Source organism: Urocitellus parryii, chromosome 3, assembly GCF_045843805.1.
Source record: "Urocitellus parryii isolate mUroPar1 chromosome 3, mUroPar1.hap1, whole genome shotgun sequence".
Lineage (NCBI taxonomy): Eukaryota > Metazoa > Chordata > Mammalia > Rodentia > Sciuridae > Urocitellus > Urocitellus parryii.
Window position 1 is genome coordinate 134,820,261 of NC_135533.1, and position 27,521 is coordinate 134,847,781.

Below are 27,521 nucleotides of genomic sequence, written 5' to 3' on the forward strand. Positions count from 1 at the left end.
ATTTATTTAATAATAACATTTACCCTCTCAATAGGTACATCCCACTGTATAAGAGGGAAAGGTGAGGTGCTGAGAGGTCACATGACCTGCCCTAGGTCACATACCTGATCAGTGGCAGTGCTAATCGGAATGTGAATAGTGGCTCTGGAGCTTCCCAGTTAGGCCCAACAGCTTCTGTCTACTTTTTTTTCTTTCTTTCTTTTTTTAATTTTTATTAGTTATTGATGGACCTTTATTTGTTTGTTTATTTACATGTGGTGCTGAGAATTGAACACAGTACCTCACACATACTAGGCAAGTGCTCTACACTGAGCCCTAGCCCCAGCCCAGCTTCTGTCTACGTCTAATTCTTCTCTAAGAACTCAGGTCACCATCTGGGGTCATCTCTGACTCTTGCCTCCCCATCTTTTTTTTTGTGGGAGGGGGCAGGTACCAGGGATTTAACTCAGGGGCACCTCCCCAGCCCTATTTTGTATTTTATTTAGAGTTTGCACCCAGCTTGCCTCCCCTTGGTTTGCACCCCCTGGTTCTTTTCCTGCTCCCATCCTGAGGGACAGGCTGCCGGCTGGCACAGCAGCTCCTGAATCCTTGTCCTGTCCCAGCCGACTCAGTGATCTTTGCTGCCTTGAGGCAAAGCTGCCCGACTCAGGTGCTCAGGACTCTTCCACTGACCCCGGGCAAAACTGGGTTCAGCTCCCAGTGCTGTGGGACAGGTTACTGGATCTGCTGTAGTGACGGACCATGAGCATCTCCTCCCCTTAACAGGGGGTAACCTTCTCATAATGCCTGGAACCTGTGACGGTGGCTTTGTTTGACAAAAGGCCTTGGCAGATGGATGGATGAAGGACCTTGAGATGAGAAGCTCATCTGGCTACCCAGGTGGGCCCTGAAGCCAGTGGCTGGTACCCGGCAGGAGCCAGAGGAGACATGCAGAGGAAGGTCAAGTGGGAAGAGGCAGAGTGATGTGGCCACAGAACCCCGGAGCGCCTGGAGCTGCCAGAACTCCAAGGACTGGGGGGAGGGGGCACCGCTGCAGCCTTGGTGGGGAATGTGGCCTTGATGACCCTTCATTTTTTGGAGAGGCACCAGGGATTGAACTCAGGGGCACTCGATCACTGAGCCACCTCCCAGCCCTATTCTGTATTTTATTTAGAGACAGGGTCTCACTGAGTTGCTTAGAGCCTCGCTTTTGCTGAGGCTGGCTTTGAACTTGCAATCCTCCTGCCTCAGCCTCTAGAGCCTCAGGGATCACAGGCGTGCACCACCATGACTGGGGGATACTTCCATTTTTTGACTGGTTACCAGAACTGCGAGAGAATAAGTTTCTAAGACGTGAACTTTGAGGCAACTTGTTGCTGTGGAGATAGCTTCCCCTCACCTCCTGGCCTTGACCTTGGCCTTGGGCAGTGCCACGCCCACCTTGCCCGGGTTGCTGTGAACACAGGTGGCACAGGCTTGGTGGGGCTGGAGGAAGGAGGGGTGTTCTGCACACCCCCAGCCCACACCCCTCAGGCCTACCCTGACTTGCAAGCAGCCTGGCCTCAGTGAGCTGCTAACTGCTGGGAGCCTGGGCTTCCTCACTGGTACACAGGGGTCATAACCCCCCCCCCCCCAGGGTGCTCTAAGGCAGCAGTTCCCAAGCTCTCTGGTGTCAGGACTCCTTTATGCTCCTGAAAACTGTTGCAGAGGCTGGAGGGGCGCTCAGAGGTCCTGTGCCAAACAAACAAACAAAAAATCAAACTAAAAAGCTTTTGTTAGGTAGATTATACATAAAGTATATAATATATATATATATATATATATATATATATGTGTGTGTGTGTGTGTGTGTGTGTGTGTGTGTGTAATATATATACATTTGTTCAAGGGATTGAATCCAGGGGTGCTCTACCACTGCGCTACATCCCCGCTCTTTTGATTTTGTGATTTTGTATTTTGACAGGGTCTCACTAAATTGCTGAGGCTGGCCTCAAGCTTGTGAATCTCCTGACTCAGCCTCCTGATTTGCTGTGATTATAGGCAGGCGCCACCATGTCCAGCATGTTTTATGTTTTCTACAAGACTGTACCAGGTCCAGCTCATCAGGAGGGCACTGGACCCTTGGGTCTGCTCTGGCATCCTGTCTGCTGGGCTCTGTTTGGTGTTTATCTACATGAAGAACATCCAGCCTCAGGCAGTTATCTGCTGGGAAAAGGGACAACTTCATTGAGATCTTTGGCTACTGTGGACCCCTGGCAGGCCTCGAGCCACAATGAGAACCCATAGAATAAGAATTTAACAAGGTGACATCTGTATAGCACAGAATAATGCTTGGCACATGGTAAATATTATATATATATATATATGCGCATATATATTATTTAGCACTACATATTTTTTAGCTAAATGTAAAGCAAATACTCAATAAGTTTTAAACTTTAAAACATTATCTTTTTTTTTTTTTTTTTTTTTACATTTTTCAGTGCTGGGGATTGAACTAGGGTCTTGCACATACTTGTGATCTTGAGCCACACACCCCCACACCTTTTAAAATCTTTTTCCTAATAAATATGTGCCAGGTTGGGGTGGGCTTTATGGCTATAGGGTCTTGAGATTTCTGTTCTCAAGGACTAAGGACCCCACGGCCTGAGCGTGAGGGCTAATCTGTAGCCAGAGTGTCACAACTCCGGATTCTGAGAGCAATTTACATGGGGGCCCGATGGCGGGATTCCAGGGGCCCTTATATAACCAAGCGTGTTCAGAAAAGGCTCTCCCGGTGGGTTGGGGTCTGATGGACAAGTGTACTTAGCAAGGCCCAAAGGAGAGGCGACTTGGGACAAGAAATCTCTGCTCTCAGATTCAAACCCCGGCCTCTCCTTCACGGTGGAGTGGTGTCTCTGTCACCAGGAGCCGCTAATGGTGTGGATCGGCGGGCGGGGCAGCCCCGTGGCCTTGGGGACGGAGGACCCCGCGCTTCACTGCCCCTCTCCGGGGTCAGTCGACTGGAGCGCTGAACGGCGCCGCCGGGTCCTGCTGGCGACGGAGCAGCGGGAGGGTCTGCGGCCGGGGTCCGCACTCTCTTTCCCGGCTGAGCCGCATCCCGGAGCCCACCTTCTGACCCCGCCGCTCCTCCCCAAGGCGGACGTCCCCCGCCCTCCAGCAGCGAGTCGGGCCCGAGACAGGCGGCGCCCGCCACCCGCTCTCCTCCGGGCCAGCCTCGACCCCTCCCGGCGGCGGGTGGAGGAGGAGCCAGGGCCGCGCCGGAGCAGCGAGCGGCGCGTCCGGGCGCTGGGGCTGCGGCGGGGCTGCCCGGGGGGGGGGGGCGGCTTAGCGCGGGGAGGTTCGGGGAGGCTCAGCTCGGGGAGGCGCGGGAGGTGCGGGAGGCGCGGGGAGGCGCGGGCCCGCGGCGCGCCCGGGGCGCAGGAGGGCGGCGCGCCCCTCGCCAGGCCGGGGCCGGGGCGGGGCTCGCGGCATCCCAAGGGGAGCGGCTACCGGGCCGCGCCCGCGCCGCCAAAGTTTCCCGGAGGGGCCGCGCCGCCCTTCCTCCGGGCGCGGGCGGGGGCGCGCCTCGGGACCCGCGCCTCCATTGCCCAACTCGCTTCCCAACTTGGGAGGCGCCGGCCTGCGCACGCGCGCGCCTTCCTCCTCCTCGTCCTCGTCCTCCTCCCGCGGGAGCCGGCCGCGCGGCGCCCAGACCCGCCGCCGGGCGCTGACCTCAGGCTCGCGCGGCCCCCGCCCGCGCCCGCGCCCCCGGGGCGCCGTGGCCGCTGGCCCCTGCGCGCGGCCGGCTCGGCGCGGGGTGGGCCCGGCCCGCGCTGCCCGCGATCGCCGCAAGTTTGCGAGTTGCACTAGTTGGCGGGCGGAGAGGCCCGAACGGCCATGGAGGAGGAGCGGGGGTCGCCGCTGGCGGCCGAGTCGGCGCTGGAGAAGAACGTGGCCGAGCTGACCGTCATGGACGTGTACGACATCGCGTCGCTCGTGGGCCATGAGTTCGAGCGGGTCATTGACCAGCACGGCTGCGAGGCCATCGCGCGCCTCATGCCCAAGGTCGTGAGGGTCCTGGAGATCCTGGAGGTGCTGGTCAGTCGCCACCACGTCGCGCCCGAGCTGGATGAGCTGCGCCTCGAGCTGGACCGCCTGCGCCTGGAGAGGATGGACCGCATCGAGAAGGAGCGCAAGCATCAGAAGGTGGGCAGTGGCCTCAGTCTGCCCACCTGGGCAGTGGGGCTCTGGGACCCAAGGACCCTTCAGCCTCCGGCAACTGCAAGTGGCCGTGGATGTGTATGTGTGACAGAGACTAGAGTAAGGAAAGACAGTTTCCTCTCATTCTTAGTCTGAAGGGTCTGCCAGGAGCGTCCAGGGCTGAGGTTATGGCAGGAAACATCCAGTCCGTCCTGGATGAGGGAGGGAGGTCCCTGACCCTCTCTGCCCAGCCATGGGCAGTCGGCATGTACCACCAGTAGGTTAAGAGCACTTCTCTAGAGTCAGACCTGAGTTCCAGTGCCACCTTCACCTGCTTAATAGCTCTGTGACCTTGGGTAAGTTGCTGAACTTCTCTGTGCTTTGTTGCCTCATCTGTCAAATAATAATCAAAATAGAATCCACCATTCTTATTAAATGTGATGATGTAGATAAAGTGCTTGGATATTATTCTCTTCCACAAATTAATAAGTCCCCTGTCCTTCAGTGTGACCCTAGAAGACCTTACACCAATCATACCAGGCCCCTTTTTTGTTCTACCTCAAGTTCCCCCAGAGCAGAGATGTGTGACCTCTTAACCACTAAGCCCTCAGCCTCTGGGCTTATATTTGCAACTTTTCTTCCCAGCGTTCCCTTAGTTTATTAACCTGTATTCCGAAGTGCTCTCCCTGCCTTGATTTTATCTTGAATCCTCACAGAACTCTATGAGGTAGGACTTCATTTTACAGATGAGGAAACAGAGGGTCAGAGTGCAGGAGGGATTTGTCCCGTTAGCCATGAGAGAGACCCAGGACTAGAGGAGGTATCCCAGTGTCTCTTCCCCACTCTGCTGAAATTGGGGGAAGGGGATGCTCCAAGGTCTAGCCTCTGCCCTGGGAGCTGAAGCTTTTTAAATCGGGGCCTCCCCACTGTCCAGACGAGGTATCTGAGGAAAAGGAAGTGGGAGACATGTGGTTTCCTGCCCTAACCTCAGGCCTGGAGCGCCTGGCAGACCCTTCAGACTGAGAATGGGAGGAAACCGCCTTTCCCTGGGGGATCAGGATCTGGGTGCCGAGCAGGCTCTGGCTTGCTGAGTGGCCTCAAGAAGTTCAGTTGGCCTCTCTGAACCTTTCTGGCAGGCCATCATCTCTTCTATGCTGTGGTGAATCTGTGTGTTTTCAAGGAAAATGGCCACAGCTGGGTGTGCTGCCTAGACCTGAGGGCAGGTCCGCTGGTGGGTGAAGACCCCTTGCTCCAGGGCTCACCGTTTCTGTCCTTGGGGATCCTATACCCTGGGGCCAGGAAGAAACTGGAGCTCCTCAGAGTTGGGTGACCAAGGTCACACCGGGAACTTGGACAGGCCCAAGTCCTATAATTAATTTCAAGATTCCTAGGAGCAGGGACTTTGGAGCTAGACAGCCGGTTTCAAATCCCAGCACTCACAGGCTATGTGAGCGTGGGCAAACCCCCTAGCCACTTTGGGCCTCAGTTTCCTCAGCTGCGAAGTGGGGGTAACCATGGACCCCAGCCTGTAGGTGGGGGTTAATATGCACAGAGGGCTAGGGCCCGAGCCTGCCCAGGAGGGGCTAGGCAGTGGGAGCTTCAGGTCTGAACCCTCGCCTAGGTGCCCACGGGATGATGATATCGGGGACCCCCGACCCCAGACACCTCTGCTCCTGCCCCGGCACCTCCTCCCTGCCAGGGCCTGGGAGGGAAGGGACTGGCCATCTCCCAGGAAGTTGGCTTTATTTTCAGGGCCTGCAGGGCTCAGCCCAGGTCCCACAGAAGTCCTGGGGCGCCTCCACCCCCACCCCAGCTCTTTGGTTCTGCCCCTGCTGGCCTTGGAGGCAGGCACCCGGAGGTCACCAGGCCACCTGCACTTGTTGCTTCTGGAATGCGGTCATCGCCCCAGCTCTGGGCGTCCAGGGCCCGGGCTTGTTTGTAAACAGGGAGTCACAGCTGCCTGCCTGCCCAGCCCAGGCCTCTGCACTTGCTATTCTTGGAGGAGGGAGAGATGCCTCTGATGTTTCTTCTGCAGCTTTGATGATTCTTCAAGGTGCTGTTTCCACAAGAATCTTGTTAGTGAGCGTTGGTATGTCCTGTCCTCCCCCCTCCTCCTTTCCTTCCCTCCCCCTACCAGCCAGCCAGTCTGACTGCAGGGAAGCCTGCGCCCCTCCACCCACAGACACCTGGGCTCACTCAGTCAGCCCAGGCCACAGACCTGTTCTCTCCTTACTCAGTCTGCAACACTGTTGATGGGCCACGGCGTGCAGGGTGCTCTCCTCAGTGACGCAGAGCAGAGAAAAACTGGGTTTCACGTCAGGCAGCAGGAGGGTGATGGGGATGACAGAAGACAGGGAAAACAGGCCGTCTTTAGAAAACAGTGGCTGTGTGGATGCAAAGGCACAGACATGAGCAATGCCTGCCCGCATTCAACACAGGTGTTTCTTGAGCACCTACTATGAGCCAGGCACTGTTCTGGGCACTGGGGAGGCTGCAGTGACCATGACAGATGAGGGTTTAGTCTGGTGGCCCTAGCCTTTTAGCTCATAGAAATAGAATGTGGCAGCCAGGCAGGGGGGTGCACACCTGTGATCCCAGCAACTTGGGAAGCTGAGGCACGAAGATTGCAAGTTGGAGGCCAGCCTTAGCAACTTAATGAGGCCCTAAGCAACTCAGTGAGACCCTGTCTCAAAATAAAAATAAAAAGAACTGTGGAGGGGGGGAGGCTCTGGCTTTAGCTCAGTGGCCGAGTACTTGCCTACCACGTGTGAGGCCCTGGGTTTGATCCTTAGCATCACATAAAAATAAAGAAAATAAGTATAAAGACAGGCTGTCCATCTATAACTACCAGAAAAAAAAAAAATGGGGACTGGGGACAGAGCTGGTATATCCGGAGTATTTTCATGCTGACATATATTCAGTGTGAAAGTTGTTCATGAGATACTTCTGCGATCTATTCTTCCTGTGCCTTGTTGAAATCTGATGTGTGCTTGACCCCCACTGCGTGTTTCAGTACAGATCAGCCACATCTCGAGGCTCCATGGCCACAGAGGCCTGTGGCTACTCTGTGAGATGGTACAGTTTTAACGTGAGAAGGTGGATTTTTTTTTAATTTTATTTTTGGTACTGTGGATGGAACCCAGGGGCACTTACCACTCAGCTCCATTCCCAGCCCTTTTTATTTTGAGACAGCGTCTTACTAAGTTATCCTAGCTGGTCCCAAACCTGTGATCCTCCTGCCTTAGCCTCCTGAGTAGACGGGGTTATAGGAGAATGGCACACGGCTAAGAAGTACATTTTTTTTTAATATATTTTTTTTTTTAGTTGTAAATGGATCTTTATTTATTTTTATATACGGTGCTGAGATTCAAACCCAGCACCTCACACATGCTAGGCAAGTGTTCTACCACTGAGCTATAACCCCAAATCAGGTTGTGATTAAGTGACACAAAGAAAATAAAACAAGGAGACGTGAAAGGGACTGACTGGTGGAGGTCTACCAGCTGGGGAGACGGGAAGTCTTCTCCAAGGAGGTGCCCTCTGAACTGAGATCCAAGTGCAGTGTAGGAGCCAGCCACAGAGAGCTCTGGGGGAAGCTTCCAGGCTGAAGACATGGCAAGTGCCAAGGTCCTGAGGTAGGAGTGCATGTGCCTCTGCAAGGAGCACAAATAAGACCAGAGTGGAGGAACAGAGGGAGTGGGAAACGGGAATGGGAGAGGAGGTAGGGAGGTGCTGGCCCTCGTAGGCTGGAGAAGGGGTTTCAGGATGGTTGGGGCTGAGAGAAGTCCAAGAACTTCATGAGTCAGCAGTAACTCCCTGCAGCAGCCTTTTCCGCTGTGTGAGGCAGGATTAAATTCCCCCTGGTCCGCCCAGAGGCAAGAACCTGCTCTCTAACACTGACCACAGCTCACTGGGAGAAGGGAGCAGAAGAAGAGAAAGTTGACATCTGTCTTCATCTCCGGTGGGCAGGAAGAGGGTCTCAAAATAAAAGAGGCTGCAGATGTGGCTCAGTGGTAAAGCACCTGGGGTTCAATCCCTGATACCACAAAATAAAAATAAACACCACAGCTAACCCCTCCCCCCCAAAAAAACAGCCTAAATTTATTATGCGCTGCTGGACTGAGCCATCTTATGAACACACGTGGATACAGTGTGATACAGTGTTGTGGATCCCCGTGATACTGTCCATGTGGATAGTTCTGGATACAGTTCTGCGGTGGGGAAGTCAGGATTGGGCCTCACTGGGTTGAGATCCAGGAGTCAGGGCCCAGGGCACGGCTCAGGGGTAGAGCACACACTTAGCCCAAGCCAGGCCTGGGTTTGATGCCCGGCACCACATGCACAAAAATAATGATGATGATGATAAAGTAAAACCAAGGCATAAGAAGGCTGCCTTCCTCCGGGAGGTTCTGGAGGCCAATTCTCTCCTTTACCGTGTCCAGTCTCAGGACCCCGGCTGCACGCACCCCGTCTTCACAGCCAGCATGGCAGCATCTTCTGATCTAACTCAGATCTCTGTTTCGAGGCTGTGTGGCCTCTAACTCTGACCCCGGCTCCCCTCGTCCCTCTTATGAGGACCCTGTGATTTCACAGGCCCACCCTGATCACACAGGACCATCCCCCCAATCCCAAGACCCTTAACTTTGCCGGGCACAGTGGCGCCCACCTGTAATCCCAGTGGCTCAGGAGGCTGAGGCAGGAGGATCACAAGTTTAAAGCCAGCCTCAGCAACTTAGTGAGGCCCTAAGCAACCTAGTGAGACCCTGTCTCTAAATAAATATAAAAAGGGCTGGGGGTGTGGCTCAGTGGTGAAGTGCCCCAGGGTTCAATTCCCAGTACCAAAAAAAAATCCTTGACTTAATCATAGCTGCCAAGTCCCTTTTGCCACGTAAGGAAACCTTGTCAGATTCTGGGGAATAGGGTGTGGTCACCTTTGGGGACCATTGCTTTCTTGGCCTAGCCAATTACACAGAACACTCTGATTCACGGAGCCTGCTGCATGCCCAGCCTGTGCCAGGTAGGGGCAGAGGCTCAGGGCTGCCGCATCCTGTTCAGCTTCCAGGCTGCACCTGTCCATCCTTCCTCCACCCCAGCCCCTGGCCTTCACCTGAGGGTCTTCAACCAGCTACCTATATGTTTAGTTATTCCCTCTCGTCTCCCCAGTGCCAAGGCTTTCCGAGGGAGGAGATGGGACTGGGGAGCGCGTCTGGGCCTCGTGTGGCTTGTGGCCGATGGCAGGGGGACCAGGGTCATCAGGACCTGCTGGGGCAAGGCACTGTTTCCAGCCTCTGCAGGGAGTGACCACTTAATCCTCACGAGAACCTGTCTCCAGGGCACCCAAGGGTTAGATTGCCCATGACCAGCTAGTGAGTAGCAGAAACAGGACTCAAACTTGAGCGCAGACCCCAGGATCTGAGCCCCTAACCACACTTGCATCTGACAGCTGCAAGGGTGCTTTGTGACTAGTTTATGCTTTTACCAAACTTCTCTTTTTTGAAGCTTTATTGAGTGTGATCCACATACAACTCACCTATTGAAAGTGCACCACTCAGAGATCGCCAGCGTGTTCAGAGCTGTGCACGTCATTACAGTCAATTTTAGAACATTTTCATCACCCCAAAAAGAAAACACACACCCATGACAGTCACGCCTCATCCCGCATCCCCAGAGCTGTGCCTTCTGACTTTGGGAATCTACTTGTTCTGGATATTTCATAGAAACAAGACCATGAAAGCCTATTGTGGTGGCCCACACCTATAATCCCAACACCTTGGGAGGCTGAGGCAGGAGGATTGCAAGTTTGAGGCCAGCCTCAGCAACTTGGCAAAACCCTGTCTCAAAAAGTAAAAGGAGCTGGGGATGTGGCTCATGATATAGTGCCCCTGGGGTCAGTCCCCAGTATCAAAAGAACAGAAAGACAGGAGTTCGTGTAGCACGAGGCCTGTTTATGTCCATGCAGTATTTCGTGTTTGAATACACCCCATTTTTTTAACCTGCTGATCAGTTGATGGACAGAGGTTGTTTCTACCTCAGGCTGCCACGCACATCCACACCCACGTGTGTTGGTGTGGACGTGTGTCTTCGTGGCTCCTGGGGCAGCTGGGGCCCCTCTGTATTGGCTGTGCTGGGAGCAGCCAGGCTGCTCTGAGTGCTTGCTATTCCTGTCCCATCCATTTCACATCCTTGTTACCATTTGCGATTATCTGTGGTTTTGGTTACAGTCATCCACAAAATACTCTTTTTGTTGTTATTTGAGGTTCTGGGGATTGAACTCGGCCACTTTACTGCTGAGCCACATCCCCAGCCCTTTTATATTTTTTTTTATGTGTGTGTGTGTACTTTTTTAATGATTTTTTTTTAAATTGTAGATGGACACAATACCTTTATTTTATTTATTTATTTTTATGGGATACTTAGAATCAAGCCCAGCCCCTCACGCTTGCTAGGCAAGTGCTCTACCACTGAGCCACACCCCAGCCCCCATTTTTAGTTTAAGACAGTTACACAGAATATTCTCTGATTCGCGGAGCCCGATGTATGCCTGCTAAGTTGCAGAGGCTGGCCTCTAACTGTGATCCTCTTGCCTCAGCCTCCTGAGTAGCTGGGATACAGGCACATGCAGTTGTGCCCGGCCACAGAATCCTTTTAATGGACTGATCTTGTTTCTCCTCACATCTGCCTGTATGTTTTGGTTCCCAAATGAGAGAATTGGCGTCTCTGAGTGGCTCCCCAGGGTCTCCCCCCCCCAGAAGTGGTTGGGACCTGTGGCCCCGGGTGATCACTGAAGAGCAGTCTCAGCTGGGCCCAGGGGCCAGGTGCCTGTGGGGGGTGGCTGCGGCCTTTCCCATCCTTCTGCCCAAGGCCTAAGGGTGGCCCAGAGCCCCAGCCACCTGAAATGCTCCCTGTGGGCAGCGGGGGTGAGGCCACTGCCCTGGGCACGCTGTGACTGCACCACCGTCCCTGCCCTGGCAGGAGCTGGAGCTGGTGGAGGACGTGTGGCGGGGGGAGGCGCAGGACCTGCTGTCCCAGATCGCCCAGCTGCAGGAGGAGAACAAGCAGCTCATGACCAACCTCTCCCACAAGGACGTCAGCTTCTCCGAGGAGGAGTTCCAGAAGCATGAAGGTAAGAGGGCCACCCGGGCGAGGGGGACTGTCCTGCGGCGCTGCTGCCCGCGTCCTGGTGCCACATTGACTCTCACCCCTGCTCTGCGAGAAGCTGGGGAGCCCGGGTTAGCAGATGGTGACACAGGTTTGCTTAGCAGGCTGCCCCCGGTTCCCTCCCTGCCCTGGGACACCTTAGACAGGACAGAGACCCTGCCCTCCTGAAGGAGGAGATGGTTGATGAGCACGTGGACCGACAGTGGCTTGGTTCCAGAGGCCAGCAGCACCAGAGAGGAGCTGACCAGGGTGCAGGTAGTGACCTGAGGCTTCTTTAGAGACGGAGGCTGTCACAGTTGAGCCTAGTGAGGTGACAGTGTGGGCCCTGCAAGTACCTAACGCAAGAAGCAAGTAGCACAGAGGCCCCGGGGCAAGAGTGAGAGACCCGGGAGGCTGGGGTGGGATACAAGAAGACCCAGGCCAGGGTGGCTGAAGATGAGGTCAGGGCCAGCAGGGGTCAGATCACACGGCCCCTTAGACAAAGCTGTAGTCTCTGGAAAGAGATTTGAGGCTCTTATAGGGGGCAACTAGGGACAGCAGCCCAGGCCTGACTGGCACTGGGTCCACTCCACTGTCACATCCTATGAACAGCTACCCAGAACCTTCACGTCAGCCCTCTGCTGCTGTTGGGATACAAGGACGGACAGTGGGTCTGAGCTGGGCCTCCTAAGCCCCCTCTGTCCTGTACTGGCCAACGGCTCTTCCCCTGCAAATCAGAGCTGCCTCCTGCCTCCCACCTTGAGGGATCTCAGAATCATCTCTTTAGCCTGAGAAAACCCTTGGGGTCAGCCGGGCACAGGTCTGTAATCCCAACTGTTTGGGAGGCTGAGACAGAAGGATCAAAATTTCAAGGCCAGCTTCAGCAACTTAGTGGGACCCTAAACAACTAGCAAGACCCTGTCTCAAAATAAAAGATAAAAGGAGCTGGGGATACAGCTCAGTGGTGAATGCCCCTGGGTTCAATCTCCAGTACCAAAAATGTGTGGTGGCTCAGTGGTGGAGTGCATGCCTGGCATGGGTGAGGTCCTGGGTTTCGTCCCCAGTGACTCACACACACAAAGACATGGATTTTATCAGTTACAGAGATTGAGTAAAAAGCTGGGAAATGACACTCCAAGGGAAAGCCGTGGAGCTGTATGAATGTAAGAAAAATTTATTTGGGAGCTGGGGTTGTGGCTCAGTGATAGAGTGCTTGCCTTGCACGGGTGAGGCACTGGGTTCCATCCTCAGCACCACATAAAAATAAATCAATAAAATAAAGGTATTGTCCATCTACAATTAAAAAAAAATTTAAAAAAGAAAAGAAAAATGTATTTTAAGGCAAAAACACTATTAAAGGGTTACTTCAATGATGATAAAAAATTCAGTGTTCTAGGACGATCTGGTGATTTCCAAATTTGCATGCACTTAATAATTTATCCTAAAAGCATATTTTTAGCCAGGTGTGGTGGCTGTGCCTGTAATCCCAGCTTCTTAGGAGGCTGAGACAGCAGGATCACAAGTTCAGAGCCAGCCTTAGCAATTTAAAGAGACCCTAAGCAACCTATTGAGACCCCGTCTCAAAATAAAAAATAAGGGTTGGGACTGGGGCTCAGCAGTAGCACACTTGCCTGGCACGTGGGAGGCACTGGGTTCGATTCTCAGCACCACATACAAACAAATAAAATAAAGGTCTATCAACAAGCAATATATATATATGTAAATTAAATACAAGCAGTCAAATTAATATATATTTTTTAAAGAAATAAAAATAAAAAGGATTGGGGATGTGGCTCAGTAGTTAAGCAATCCTGGGTTCAATTCCCAGAAACAAAAAATATATATGCACATACTTACATACATATCCATTTTTTTTTTTTAAAGAGAGAGTGAGAGAGGGGAGAGAGAGAGAATTTTTAATATTTATTTTAGTTCTTGGCGGACACAACATCTTTGTTGGTATGTGGTGCTGAGGATCAAACCCGGGCCGCACGCATGCCAGGCGAGTGCGCTACCGCTTGAGCCACATCCCCAGCCCCTAAATAAAATATTTTAAAAGTGAATAGAAGTATGTCCAAAGCAGGCCGATTCATTAAGACTAAGTTAGACTGGTGGAGAGCAGAGGGGGATGGCTGCCGGCGGGTTTGGCATTCTGGAGTTAGTATGGCGCTGCTCTCTCTGTGTCCGTGGATCTGTCTCTTCCGGAACTTTGCACAGCGGGGATCACCCTGCATGGTCCTCTGTCTGCCTCCTTTTACTTGGGTCATGTTTTCCAGCTTTGCCCCTTTTTGAGCAGGTGTCAGTAGCTACTTTGTTCCTTTTTATGGCTGAGTCGTTTTCCATTTTGCAGATGGAGCGGTTTGTTTGGACTCTGGGGCTGTCCCCCCTTGCCACCCTGCCATGTGCCTCTGTACACAAGTCTTTCTGTGTGTTCTCAGATCCCCAGGCAGGTGCCTCAGCAGGGGATGCTGGGCCATGCGGGAACTAAGTTGTACTTATCCAAGGGACCTGATGCCTTATTCTTGCCTGTGATATTTCTGAGGGCACACAGAGGCCTCTGCCGATGACCTGGGAACTGTTCTGCCTGCCCCACTGAAGCCGAAGAGGCGCGAGGGCCTGGGCCAGGGGCCTGAAAGCATAGTTCTGAGCTGCCCCTTGGCTGGGTTCCATCTGCTGCAGCGTGGGGAGCTTCGCTGTGTCCCCACAGCCTCCTGTCCCCTGCTGGGCTTGTCAGGAAGCAGCTGGAGTGTGGATCCCAGCTGGAGTGGGTCCCAGTGGGGATCCTGGGCTCCTGCCATGCAGGTGCTGGGCCGGTGGTCTCCCTCCCGCTGCTGAAGTCCCTCAGAGAAGGAACGGGAGACCATCGGGCTGCACCTTGTGCCAGCTGTGACTCTGGGCAGAGGCTTGGGCACGCTGAGGATTTAGGGGTGCAGCTGTCTGAATCCTGGGGAGGTGGAGGGTTCTCAGGGGAGCCTTCCAGGGCAGCCAGCATGGCTTTCTCAGCTCCTAGCATGGGGCGCCCCGTTTCTCAGAGCTACCTGGGGGGTCTCCTCTCTCCCACTGTGTGGAAGCATCCAGATGATAGAACACTTCCTTCCTGTGATCCCAGCTTCTCAGGAGGCTGAGGCAGGAGGATTGCAAGTTCAGGACCAGCCTGGGTAACTTAGTGAGACCCTGTCTCAAAACAGGCTGGGGATGTAGCTCAGTGGTGGAACACCCAGGGTTCAGTTTCCGCTGTAAAAAAAAAAAAAAACAAGAAAGCTATTTCTTAGCCGGGCACAGTGGTGCAGACCTGTAATCCCAGCCGCTCAGGAGGCTGAGGCAGGAGGAGGATCACCAACTCAAAGCCAGCCTCAGCAATTTAGCAAGGCCCTAAACAACTCGGTGACACCCTGTCTCTAAATAAAATACAAGAAAGGGCTGGGGATGTGGCTCAGTGGTTAAGCACCCCTGGGTTCCATCCCCAGTACCAAAAAAGAAAAAAGAAAGCACTTCTTCGCCTGTTTTTTGGAATCCATCTTGTCATTTAGAAAGCAGGGAGTAGAAATGACTCGTCAGCACCCAGGGAGTGAATTACAGATCTCCAAGCCATTGGACCCGGGAGACAGGTGTGAAGAGACACTCTCGGGTCTGCAGAAAGTCCTTGGGCTGTGCAGGAACAGTTTAGGCGTCGGGAGTGGAGGAAAACCACTAGTGCAGGCGTCTCTGCAAAGCAGTAGGATTAGTTCTTGGGATTTTTCTCATCAGCACATGAGAGAAAAGTGAAAGGGAACAGGAGAAGGGAATTTCGATATCATATTCAGTTAAACCCCACAGATCCCAAACACTGCCCTGCAACGCGAATCAACGATTCGTGGGGTGTTTTGCATTTTTTTCCTATTAAGTCTTGGGGCGGGGGCAGGGTGGTTGTGAAAATACGGGCAACATAAAGTATACCACCTTGGCCGCTGCCAAGTGCTGGCGATGAGCACACTCAGAGCACTTGCTGCCACTGCCACCGTCAGTCACCCTCCGAGTCTTCATCTCGAAACACTGAGACTCTATACCACACAGGTGTGGAGGCTGCTGACCCGACTCCAGTCCCAGCCTCGCCTCTACCGCCTGGGTCATTTGGGGCAGGTCACTTACTAGTCCAACCCTCAAGTTATTTCCAGGGTCAGTGCTCAGTAAAAGATGTCCCCAAGGGCGTCTTTTCCTCCGCATTGAACAAAGTCTCGTTCGGTATGAACTTCAGCTCAGTGAAATCGCGTGCGCACCCTCTCTGGGCCTTTCTCTGACGTCTCCAGGGGGCTGCCGTGACCCATTGCTGCAGGAAACTGGGTGCTTATGACAGCAACACGTGTCCCCTCACAGCTCTGCAGGCAGGGGTCCAAATCTGTGTGCCAGCAGGGCCAGGGGCTCTGAGGGGAGATGGCTCTGCTTCAGTCAGCTTTTCCTTGCTGGACCTGGGAAGGACGAGGCCAAGGAGAAGTTTACTTTGGCCCACGGTTTCAGTCTGTGATCTGCGAACGCCACAGCGAGGGCGGAGGTCAGGCAGAGCACCTCGGTGCAAGGGCGTTGGTGTGGAAAGCTGCTCAGGGCATGGCAACCAGGACGCAGAGAGAGCTCGGCTCACTGGGACAAAACATAGACCCCAAGGCACACCCCAGCCACCTGCTCCTCCAGCCACACCCTGCTGCCTACGCTTAGCACCCACTTCATCCCTATCAGTGGATGGGAGGCTCCTGGGGTTGAACCCAGGTTGCTTAACCCCCAAACCCCATTCCCAGCTCTTTTCATTTTGTTATTTTGAGACGATGCCTCACAGACTTGCTTAGGGTCTCCCTAAATTGCTGAGGCTGGCCTTGAATTTGGGATCTTCCTGCCTTGGCCTCAAGTTGCTGGGATTGCAGGTGTGCGCTATCATGCCCAACAGGTGAAGCTCTCTTAACCCAATGATGTCACCTCTGACATACAGGAGTGTTTGGGGGACACCTCAAATCCAAACCAAAGCACCTCCCTGGCCCCTTTCAGCTCACCTCACGCCTCTTGCCCTGTGGCGCTGCCATTGGAGTCTCTGCCTCCTGCTCCCGTGGCCGCCTCCTCTGGGTCTGTCTGATGTCCACCCCTTTCTCTTAAGGACACCAGTCACTGGGTTTAGGGTCCACCTCCCCTCATCTACCATGAGTCCCTCTTAGCTAACTGCATCTCCAGAGATTCTATTTCTTTTTTTTTCTTTCTTTTCTTTTTGGGGTCCAGCTGAACTTTCTGCACCTTGGGGCCTCCCAGTCCCTGCCCTCAGGGTCTTTCCTCCCTGACTGTCCCCTCCTGGCCTCCTTGGCCCGGCCCACTGCCTGGCGCTCTGGCCTCTGGTCTGGGCTTGTTCCGGCTCAAGCCTGCATCTCCTGGTGGCCTCTATTTTGCAGCCTGGTGTTGCCCTTGGACTCCGGGTACCACTTCCAGTCCTGGGCCTGCCCACCTGCTGGTGCCTGCCGGGGACATGGCCTCATCACCTGGCCTCTTTCTCTGCTGTCCTCTGGGCTCAGTGTAAATGTGCCTGGCCCCAGAGGCGGCTTCCCACACCCACAGTCCACACTGGGTCTCTGTGTCACCTGTTCTTGTCTGCCTGACTTCTGGAAGCCCGTGAGAGCAAAGCCCAGTCTCACTGTCGACCGTGGTGTCCCCATGACTAGTTCAGTATCATGTATGCAGCAGGTGTTCAGTGAGTAGTTGAAGGATGGACATCTGGTGTGCACGTGTGTGCATGTACAGAAAGCTGAGCGCCGCTTCAAGCAGGTAGTCCTGTCTGGGAGAGTGGACTGGTGTCTGGCCCTGGTGACATGGTCTGCTGACCTCAAGGGAACCTCGGAGTCTGGGTGAGGACGGGAAGACCAGGGTTTGCGTGCCAACTCTGCAAGTTCCTGGCTGAGCAACCCTGAACCTTGGGCCTCATTTTTCCATATCTGCAAAATGAGGCCAATAGGGTCCAGGTATCCTTCCCGGGCCTCTCAGGAGGAAGTTGCATTTTGGGATCCTGGAGGAGGAATCTGCCCCCATTCCCTGGCAGCCTTGAGTGCAGACCCCATGTGAAGCCTGGAATGGCAGGACGGCTCCCCTTCAGGAATGTCACTCTTTGCAATCCTGGGCTCTGTAGGGCAGAACCTGGCCCACCTAGTTTGGTGACCGGGTGTCACACACTGTAATACACACACCTGGGAGGATGGTTATTGTTGTGGGTTAAACCTGCTTGGGAATATCCCTGCTGGGAGAGAGGAGGTCGGTGGGAAGACCTGGATGGGACCGAGCTAGCTACCAAGTTTGCGGATCATTTGTTACAGCAGCCGCAGGAAACTCATACAGCCCCTGTCCTTACCGTTCAGCAAACTCACCATGTAGCTTGACCTGCTATCTGCAGGCACCGTGGAGGCCTGGGCAGTGTGACAGGGAGGGGTCAGCTGAAGCCTTGTCCCCCTGTGGCCCATGGTCTGCCTGGGACTGGGGCAGGGTGGGGGTGAATGGACCGTGAGGAAGCCAGCCCTGGGTGGCAGCCCCTGACCTCCCACTGGTGCCAGGCGTCAGATGATGCAGGTCCTCAGTGTCACTTGGTTCAGCCTCTCAGCAGCCCTGGGGGAGGTACTGCCACCTCCCCACTTTATAGATAAGGAAACTGAGACTCAAAGAGCAGAGCCCAGAGCCACACGGCCATCAGGTAGGATGGCCAGCCCTGGAGCCAGAGCTTGGCCTGGGGATCTCTGTGCTCTGCCACCCTCCCTTCAGTGACAGAATTACGGGAGTTGTAAAAAGTACTGAAAGGTGAAGCGGGAGAAGGGGGGACTGCCGGGCGGCTGGGGTGGTGGCGGCTTGGCAGGGGTCAGGGAGGGAGCCTGTGTGCAGAGGTGGCTGGATGGAGGCTCACCTGGAGGCTGCAGGGGAGGTCGGGAGTTGTGGGCAGAGGGGACAGGAGGGCAAAGGCTCTGAGGCGGATGGGCTGGGAGGGGTGGGGACAGAGCAGGTGCCGGTGGTCGGCTGCAGCTGGTGCAAGGCTGGGGGAGGCCGGGTCTAGGTGGAGGAGCTGCGGGGCGGCCACGCAAGGGGGCAGGTGGAGTCACGGGCTGGTGTCCCCACCCAGGCATGTCGGAACGGGAGCGGCAGGTGATGAAGAAGCTGAAGGAGGTGGTGGACAAGCAGCGTGACGAGATCCGGGCCAAGGACAGGGAGCTGGGCCTCAAGAACGAGGACGTGGAGGCTGTGAGTGGCGGGCAGACCTCCTCCCTAGTGCTGGCTCCAGCCAGAGACCGGACGCTCCACTCGGGAGCTTCCCATCTCGTTCTCTGGGCTCTGAAGGTTGGGCATCCTCGGAGGCTCAGCCTCGAATCGGGGCTGGCGGAGGAGCCTCAGCAGAGTCTCCACTGCAGGCGCAGGAGTCCCCTTTGCTGTGACCCTGGGGCTTCCTCCAGCCCACTGCTCTGTTCCCCTGTGAGGCCAGGCCCCACGGGCCTCGTGCTGCCCCAGGAACCTGCAGTGTCTCCACCTGAATCAAAAATGACGCCTCTTTATTGAGGCCTGTTATTTCCATCTGCTGGAAAATTGTCGTGATGCATTGATTCTAACAAGACACTTGGCTTCCATCTGCCATAAAGTGACCTCAGTAAGTGTACTAATGCCCATCTCTGCTGTCAACAGAGTCATAAGAACATGAACAACTTCCAAGCAAGTAAAGATCTGTAATATGCCTGGTGAACCTGAAGGGGATTTGCCCCCATGCGGTGCCTATCCAGAGCTGCCGTACCTGGCAGCCCTACACAATGACCTCCCTCTTTCTACAGCTACAACAGCAGCAGACTCGGCTGATGAAGATCAACCACGACCTCCGACACCGTGTCACCGTGGTAGAGGCCCAGGGGAAGGCCCTGATCGAACAGAAGGTGGAGCTGGAGGCAGATCTGCAGACTAAGGAGCAGGAGATGGGCAGCCTAAGGGCAGAACTTGGGAAGCTTCGAGAAAGGCTGCAGGGAGAGTTCAGCCAGAACGGGGAGGAGGAGCCAGAGGTAAGCAGAAGCTGGTGCGGAGATGTGCGGAGGTGTGCGGGAGGGTGAGTCTAAGCTGGCTGGAGGTAGGCAGAGTTGCCTTGTTTTCTCCATTGTACTTAAGACAATGGGAGGAACAGAGAGAACCAGCTACTGGCCTGAAGACACACAGCAGAACAGAGGCAGAGCTGGGCCTAGAACTCCCAGCATTCTAGCCCAGGGTGTTCAGGTCAGTGGTGGTCATTCAAATAATTGGCATCCATGTGGCAGACACAGGGGAGGACACATGGGCCAAACAGACCCCATCCCTGTCCACGTGGAGCTCACAGTTGAGCAGGGGAGACAGACATTGGCCAGGGTCACACACCATGTGACCCAGCAATGCCTTCTAGACACACCTGGAGAGCTGCAAATGAGCGTCCACATGGAGACCCACTCACAGATGTTCATAGCAGTGTGATCCTTCAGTGGACTAATGGGCCTTCCATTCAGGAGGACTCAGCCCTAGAGCCCAAAGCCGGGGCCTGTGATCCCAGTGACTGGGGAGGCTGAGACAGGAGGACCATGAGTTCAAAGCCAGCCTCAGAAACTTAGTGAGGCCCTAAGCAACTCAGTGAGACCCTGTCTCTAAATAAAATACAAAACAGAGCTGGGAACGTGGCTCAGTGGTTGGTTGAGTGCCCCTGAGCTCAATCCTTTACCCAAAAAAAAAAGGCAGGCTAGGGTGGGTGGTGTGCAGGGAGGGAGAGACAGGGAGGCTGAGGGAGGTTGGTTGAATGAGGTCAGAGAGGCCTGTGGGGCCAGGCGGGCCAGGCGGGGCCCCAGCAGCCACCTGGGCTGGGGAGAGGACTCCCAGTGGTGAGGGGTGTCTTAGTTGGGGTCCCTCACAGCACAGCTTGGGAGCAGGACTTGGCTGGATGAGATCCTGTTAATCAGGCGAGTGAGATGGAAGGAGGAGAAGGGAATTGGAGGGTGTGGCATGGAGGTCACGCCCCAGGCCTGGAAGCTCTAGGAAGCACTTAGAGCACCTCCCAGAACCCGCTTTCTGCAGGTTGGTCCCAGGTGGCTAAGGGTGGCCTGAGATTGTCATTTCCCCCACATCCTGAGCAGGTCCTGGGGCAGAAATGGAGAGGCAGACGCTGCACCCTGAGTGCGTGGAGGGGACTATCAGGTAGGCTCAGGTGATGGTGGGCACCAGGTGAGTGGGCATTAGCATGTCCAGCACACAGTGAGCCCCAGGGTGCGCCAGGAGCGCAGGGCAGGACAGCTGGCCGCAGGTGGTGATGGGGGCTTCGTGAGGAGCCTCCTCTAGCTGGAGGCCAGAGCCCATGCCAAGGTCTACCATAGGAAGTGCAGGAGGTGGATTGCTGCTTGAGAAGAGCAGAGTGAAGCGGGGAGTGGAGCTGCCCTCCCCTCCTGCAGAGGTTTGTTGCTGGTCAGGGTTTGCAGTCACTGCCAGGCACCTGGCCACAGTGGGCTGGGTCAGGGGGGTCGAGACCCAGGGCAGCCACTGAGTAGCCTGTGCCTGGGGCCGGTTGCTGATCTGTGGTCCCAGGGCCTTGTGCTCCCTAGGCCACCAAGCTCCTCCCCCACGTCCCAGCCCTTTTTGTTTAGAGACAGGGTCTTGCTAACTTGCCAGGCTGGCTTCAAACTTGTGGTCCTCTTGCCCCAACCTCCTGAATAGCTGAGAGTACAGGTGTGGCCACGACACACAGGCTGCGGGGAAGTCTGTAAAGAAACAGGTTAGGGCCCTGCTTTTAGCTAAACCTAAATTAAATGGTTGCCGTGATCTGGGCAGGCAGAAGGTGAGGGCGGGACGAGCCGTGGCAGCGATGGAGGGAAGGAAGCCAGCGCCAGGACAGGGCCATGGGCCACGCTCTGGGTGGCCCTGCCCACCGTGGGTCCCTCGGAGCTCAGGCCTGTCTCCTGGCCAGGCAGTCCTGGTCCAAACTGTGTCCCAAGGACACCATCCCGGCCACAGCCACGAGGCTCCTGGCCCCGCCCCAGATCTCTGGCGAGGACAGGACAGGGACATTCCACACCTCCCAGCGCCTGCTGGTTTTGGCTTCCCTTTCTGGCAGTGAGGGGTGGGGAGTGGGGGGCAGGGACAGCGGTGGGGACAGCAGCAGGCTGCAGCATTCACTCCAGCTCCGATCCTTGTCCCTGGGAGCTCTGCTGTGTTGAGGTTGTCAGTCGGTGCGGGAGCCTAGGGTTCTGTGGCCTCATTGCTGGCTCTGTGTGGCCTCTCTAGGGTGGTCAGCAGCCATGGACAGATGAGCATAGTGACCCGGACGGGATCCAGTAGGCTCACCCCAGCAGCAGGGAGGGAAGATGGGGGGGGCAGGAAGTGGGGAGTCAGGGGAGGGCAGAGGCCTGTGGGGCTGCAGGCAGCACTGGGCCTAGGGCGCCACCCCAGGGTTCTGGCCTCATGGGGTGGGTGGGTTTCCAGTGGAATGTGGGGCAGGCTGTAGCAGGCAGGGGGACCGCATGAGCCGCTGGAGAAAGCTGCATGTGACTGGGGTGGGGCCTATCCTGGAGCACATCTGGGGTGGGAGTCGGGTGCTGTGGGGGATCCCAGAGCCAGGACTCTTCTGGTTTTCCCAATTCCTACGATCCTTCAATGCTACTCAGTGTAAGCTACAGGCGGACCCCCGCCCCCCCCGCCCCCCCCCCCCCCCCCCCCCCCCCCCCCGCTCGTGTTTTGACATCCTCCTTACGCCACACAGTTCAGCCGTCTAAGGTATCCAGTTCAGCCGGCTGCGGCATGTCTGTAATCCCACTACCCAGGAGGTTGAGACAGGAGGATTGCAAGTTTGAGGCCAGCGTCAGTGACTTAGCAAGGCCCTCAGCAACTTTTGAGACACTGTCTCAAAATAACAAAATAAAAACGGCTGGGGGTGTAGCAATGGTAGAGCCCTCCTGGGTTCAATCCTCAGTACTGCAAAAAAGGAAGAATAATAAATAAGTAAAATTTTAAGACTGGTATGTGGCTTGTGGCAGAGCCGGTGCCTGGTCTCAGGTGTACAGTCCTGTGGGTTTTAATGGCTCACTGCACTGCGTGGACAATAGCTCTGGGCCGTTTCTGTCACCCAGAGAGGAGCCCCCAGGAGCAGCAGGCCCTGCCCCTCCACCTCCAGCCCTGTGCTGGCATCTCCTGTGGGCAGAATCCAGCTTCCTCAGAGGTGTCCTTGAGAGCGGAGGTGGGCTCCTTGCAGAGGTCCCACAGGACAGCTCCACAGGAGACGCAAGTCCACCCTGCCCTCTCGGATTCGCCACCTACCAGTTTTGATTGCTAACTGCCCTCTCTAAAACCAGGGCCTGGTGGCTGGTGTGTGGAACAGGGTTTGAAAGGGTCTATGCCTGGAAGGCACAGGGGTCCAGAGTGTGACCAGAGCACCGTCGTCCCCTCTGCTGGGCCAGGGACTGCTCTGAAATACGTTCATGGGCACCTCCACAGCCTGGCAGCGGGAACACTCCTGGGAGGCCAGGCCTCTGAACGGAGGCCCTGATCCAAGGTGCTGCCTCCTGGAGGCCCCTGGACAAGCCCTGCTGGCCAGCTGTCCCCTGGGCCTCCCTGTAAAGCAGCTGAAGCCTCCAGGTGTCTCTATCCCTCTAGCTGTGCCCAGAGAGCCTCCAGGGACCCGTGAACAAGGCAGAGGCCCGGCTTATCCAAGATAAGCAGAGCCACCTCTGTGGTTCCTCGTGGGATAAGCCTAGAAGGCTTATCGGGCTGGCCCGATTGCCATCGTGGGAAGAGCCTCTCAGGCTCTGGTCAGGACAGGGCTGCCCATGGTGCTGGGGTCACCACCTGGGCCTCTGGAAAAGCAGAGCCCCAGGCCTGCCTCCCCCACGCTGGCCACCTTGGTGCCTGAGTCAGGGCCTGCGCACCTGGTTGGGGATCCCCTCGGCATTGGGGGGGTCAGGGCCTCATCCCCTCAAAACTGCCTTCTGTGCTGCGGTGAGCTTAGACCCTCTGTGCCCCGAGGACCCTGGCATGTGTAGCGGGGACCTGGTCACCAGTGCTAAGGGAAATGAAGGCCGGTGAGGAGCTGGTGGCTTGCACGAAGCCCTCCTGGGTGCTGAGGAGTGGACAGTCCCTCGAAAGGCTCTGTCCCTGCCCCACGGGCCTCCAGAGACAGGGCAGGCCCTGTGTCTCCTGGGGAGGGAGGGGCTGAAGCTGTGGCGCAGTGTCCAGGCTGCGAAGGTAAAAGGGAGGCGAAGAGTCAGCCTCTGCTGCTCCTCACCAGCCCAGGGTGGCTCTGGGCAGCGGAGCCCAGGGTGGCCGGGTCCTCGGATGCTTTTTCTAAAAGGAAGTCTCGAACCCTGACTTCAGCATGCAATCTCCTGACCCTTCGCCTTTGGTAACTGGCTCGATCGTCCTAAAACACAGCGAGGGCCCCACCAAGCAGTGGGGGTCTGGAGGCCCCCCGGTTTGCGATCTCTGGTCCACGCCCCTGATGCGCAGAGTCCATGGCAAACTCCTCACATTTGTCAGGACCCCACGCACAGAGACCACCTCCAGCTCAGGACCTTCCCGGATCGTTGCCAGTAGGAGTTTGGTGTCTCCGTTTCTCTTTTATTGTGTCAGCTGGTCGGTTTCTGTGTGTCTGTCTGCACCTGTCCCCAGGAGTGAGCTCAGTGACACCAAGACACAGAGTTAGTGCTCAGTCAGGGCTGGATGAATGCCAGACCGGGTTGACTCCGTGGGGAGCCCAGGCAGGGCGGGAGCCTGCGGGTGGCAGTCACTTGCTGAAGGTGTCCTTCAGGAGGGTGCTGTCCAAGTACGTGGCTGTGGTGGTGTGAGAGTAGCCCTGGAGGCTCCTGCCAACACAGCCCCCCTGAACCTGTCGCACCAGCAGATGCTGGGGACCCTCTGGGGCGTGGACTCCTGGGAGTTTGTCCTGCTAGCTCTCGGGTGGAAAGAGGCCCATTTGCTGGGATTTGGGGGCACATGTGACGGGTTAGGGTTTCCTGTGCTGGAGATGCCTCCCTGCTGCCCACCCACCCCATTCTGAGGCTGGTGTGGTCAGAACCCCTCTCCCCCCAGCGCCCACCTGTGGCTCCTCTGTCATCTGAGCTGCCCTGTGGGTGGTGTCTCCTTTCACGTGTCCTTTCCCAGAACAGCCCGTCCTAGACTCTCGGGATGTGCAGCATTGCAGCTCAGCCTTCGGGAGTCCTTGGCCTCTCGGCCCTGTGCCACCACCCTGGCTCGAGTCCCATTTTCCCTGGGCCGCTGTGGAGTTCCTTTTGGAGTGGGTGGGTGGGCTGACTGTGTGCATCCCCCTTTCCCTGTTCCAGGGTCTCCACTGATGTCCCGGCCTTTGTCTATTTCTTCTGAGGGACTGTGGAACACTGGAGAAGCAAGACTGTCAGATACTTCACCACCTGGACATGATAGGCCACCTGTAGATTGGCTAGGTGACTTGGCGACAGCTTGCAATACCTCCCAAATGGAAAATGGCTGGGTGCAGTGACACACGCCTGTAATCCCAGCAACTGGGGAGGCTGAGGCAGGAGGATCACAAGTTTGAGGCCAGCCTCAGCAACTTAATGAGACTCTGTCTCAAAATAAAAAGGACTGGGGATCCCTACTTACACCCACACAGGAAGTAACAAGAATTGGCCAGAATGTGGAAAGACTGGAACCTTGTGCTTTGCTGGTGGGAATGTGAAGTCGGCAGCCACTGCAGGGGACAGGTTGGCATGGAAAACCCAGCTCAGTTAGACATAGGGTCACAGAAGATCCAGCAGTTCACAGATACATACCTAGGTGTGTATCCAAAAGAGGGGAAATGGCGGTTCAGACAGATACTTGGACAGGAAGTATGTTAACATCACCATTCAGCAGCCGTGAGGTGGAAAGAGCCCAGCGCCCCTCAACTGGACAGAGTGTGGTCTATGCCCACAAAGGAGTATCACCCACAAACAGGGGAACTGAGCTGGTTGCTGCTCTGGACTGAACCCAGAGTCTTTGCATGAGCACTGTAGCCCTGAGCTCTGTCCCCAGCCTTTTTCATTTTATTTTGAGACAGTCCTGCTAAGTGGCCCTGGGCTGGCCTCAAACTTAGAATCCTCCTGCCTTGGCCTCCCGAATAGCATCCAGAACAGGCACAGCCAGAGGCAGCAAGCTGGCTGGTGGCCACTGGGGCTGGGGTGATGGAGGAATGGCAGTGATTGCTTGATGAGTGTGGGGCTTCCTTTTGGGGCAAGGAGAATGTTCTGGGATTAGAGGTGAGAGTTGTAGGTGAAAGCTACTTTAAGAATACTTTAAGAAAGATCACATGGGGGGCCGGGGACATAGCTCAGTTGGTAAGAGTGCTTGCCTCGCATCAAGGCCCTGGGTTCAATCCCCAGCACCACAAAAAAAAGAGAGAGAGATAACAGGGGCTGGGCGCAGTGGCACATGCCTGTAATCCCAGTGGCTCCGGAGGCTGAGGCAGGAGGATCACAAGTTCAAAGCCAGCCTCAGCAATTTAGTGAGGCCCTAAGCAACTCAGTGAGACCCTGTCTCTAAATAAAAGATAAAAAAGGGCTGGGATGTGGCTCAGTGGTTAAGTGCCCCTGGACTCAATCCCCAGGGGCACAAAAAAAGAAAGAAAAAAAGGTAAAATGGAGCTGGGGGTGTCTAGTGTGTGCAAGACCAAGTTTGGTCCCCAGCACTGCAAAAAAGAAAAAAAAAAGGGGGGGGAGGAATGGTAAAATTTGTCGAGTATATTTTACTATGATTTGAAGGAAAAAGGCCCCTTGCTCTGGAAGAAGGTGGGAAGGACAGGGTCTGACCCAGGATAGCGACTTAGCGAAACACTGGGATCCACGTGTGCCTTTGTGAAAGAGAAATGCCCACGTGTACACCCCTGCTGGGGCAAACTGCGAGGCCCCGTGGCAGAGGGGGAAATGAATGGAAGAAGGCGTAGGCTGCGATAACCACCACGTTGGCCGTATCAGCAAAGGTCTTAGTGGGGTGTGAGTGGAGAACCTGGAAGGGAAGCACTGGCAGATGCAGGAGGGTGGCGGAGTTGGAGGCGGGGGCTTCTCGAACGTTCTTTCTAACAGAACCCTGAGTGGGGAGGCGCGGGGATGCAAGTTGGATACTGAGGGGGCACAATGAACAGGTGGCCTGCAGCTTCCATCTCCAGGGGAGACCGTACAGAACTGGGAGCAGAGGCCGCCCTCGGGGGCTTAAAATAGCGCCCTTGGCAAGCTGCTCCTACCCAGGAGGTGGGAACTTCAAGCTGCATCAGGACGCAGAGTGGGCGCTGGTGGCGGCTGCCAGGAATTCATGAGCCTTTCTCCTCCTCCAGACAGAGCCGGGCGGGGAGGAGTGTGTCTCAGATACGGAGAAGATGGCCATGGATCTCAAGGACCCCAACCGCCCCCGGTTCACACTGCAGGAGCTGCGGGATGTGCTGCACGAGAGGAACGAGCTCAAGTCCAAGGTCTTCTTGTTGCAGGAGGAGCTGGCCTACTACAAGAGGTGAGTGTCCCTGAGAACTGCAGGGCTGGCCTGGCCTGGACAGCCCCAGCACCTCCTTTCTGGAGTTGCTGGAGTTCCAATGCGGTTGCCTCCAGGGATCGGCATCCGTCTGTGTCTTCAAGGAACCCCTTTCGGGCCCAGAGCCTTACGCACAAGCTCATCCTCTGTGCAGCTCGGCCGGAGCACTGGCTTATTCACAGCTTTTCTGCTGTTAGGAGGAACACGGCAGCGAGACTTGGGGTAGCACCCCAAAACCACGCACCTTACTTAATATTTTTGCAGCCAACATAAGAGCATTCGTAGTAAATGAAGATTGCAAGCAGCCTCATTTCAGCTATTGCCACCAAATGAGTTACCAAAAAAAAAAAAAAAAAGAAAGAAAGAAAGACATATTCTTGGCTTTTGTGCTGCACCTGACTTGAGTCTCCGTCTGGGACCATCCCCCTCAGAGGCTCCTGGCTTCATATACACTGCTCTGCTTTTTTGTTACTCAAAATACACCAGGCTGTGGGCTGGGAATGGAGCTCAGTGGTAGAACACCTGCCTCGCATGTGCAAGCCCTGGATTGATTCCTCCAAGCACTGCAAGAAAAAGAAAATCCCACCTTACTTGTTCTTGCCTCAGGATATTTGAACGTGCTGCTCCTGCTGTTAGGAAGGGATTCACTTGGCTTTCCCCATGGTGGACTTCTCATTATCCAGAGATCAGTCAAGTGTCACCTCCTCCTCACCCCCGTCCAAGGG

General features: G+C 55.5%; 1 protein-coding gene across 6 annotated transcripts in view; it reads left to right on the top strand.

Annotated features, from left to right (window-relative positions):
- The first annotated feature begins 3,742 nt into the window (after positions 1 to 3,742).
- Rilpl1 (Rab interacting lysosomal protein like 1) overlaps positions 3,743 to 27,521 on the top strand; it is a 32,692-nt gene continuing 8,913 nt past the window's right edge. For all 6 annotated transcript variants that reach the window (XM_026403017.2, XM_026403018.2, XM_026403019.2 and 3 more), the window contains exons 1-5: positions 3,743 to 4,167; positions 11,134 to 11,284; positions 18,407 to 18,525; positions 19,104 to 19,325; positions 26,606 to 26,778. In XM_026403017.2, coding sequence (XP_026258802.1) covers positions 3,859 to 4,167; positions 11,134 to 11,284; positions 18,407 to 18,525; positions 19,104 to 19,325; positions 26,606 to 26,778 — 974 coding nt within the window. In that variant the 5' untranslated portion in view covers positions 3,743 to 3,858. The remainder of the gene's footprint in view (positions 4,168 to 11,133; positions 11,285 to 18,406; positions 18,526 to 19,103; positions 19,326 to 26,605; positions 26,779 to 27,521) is intronic.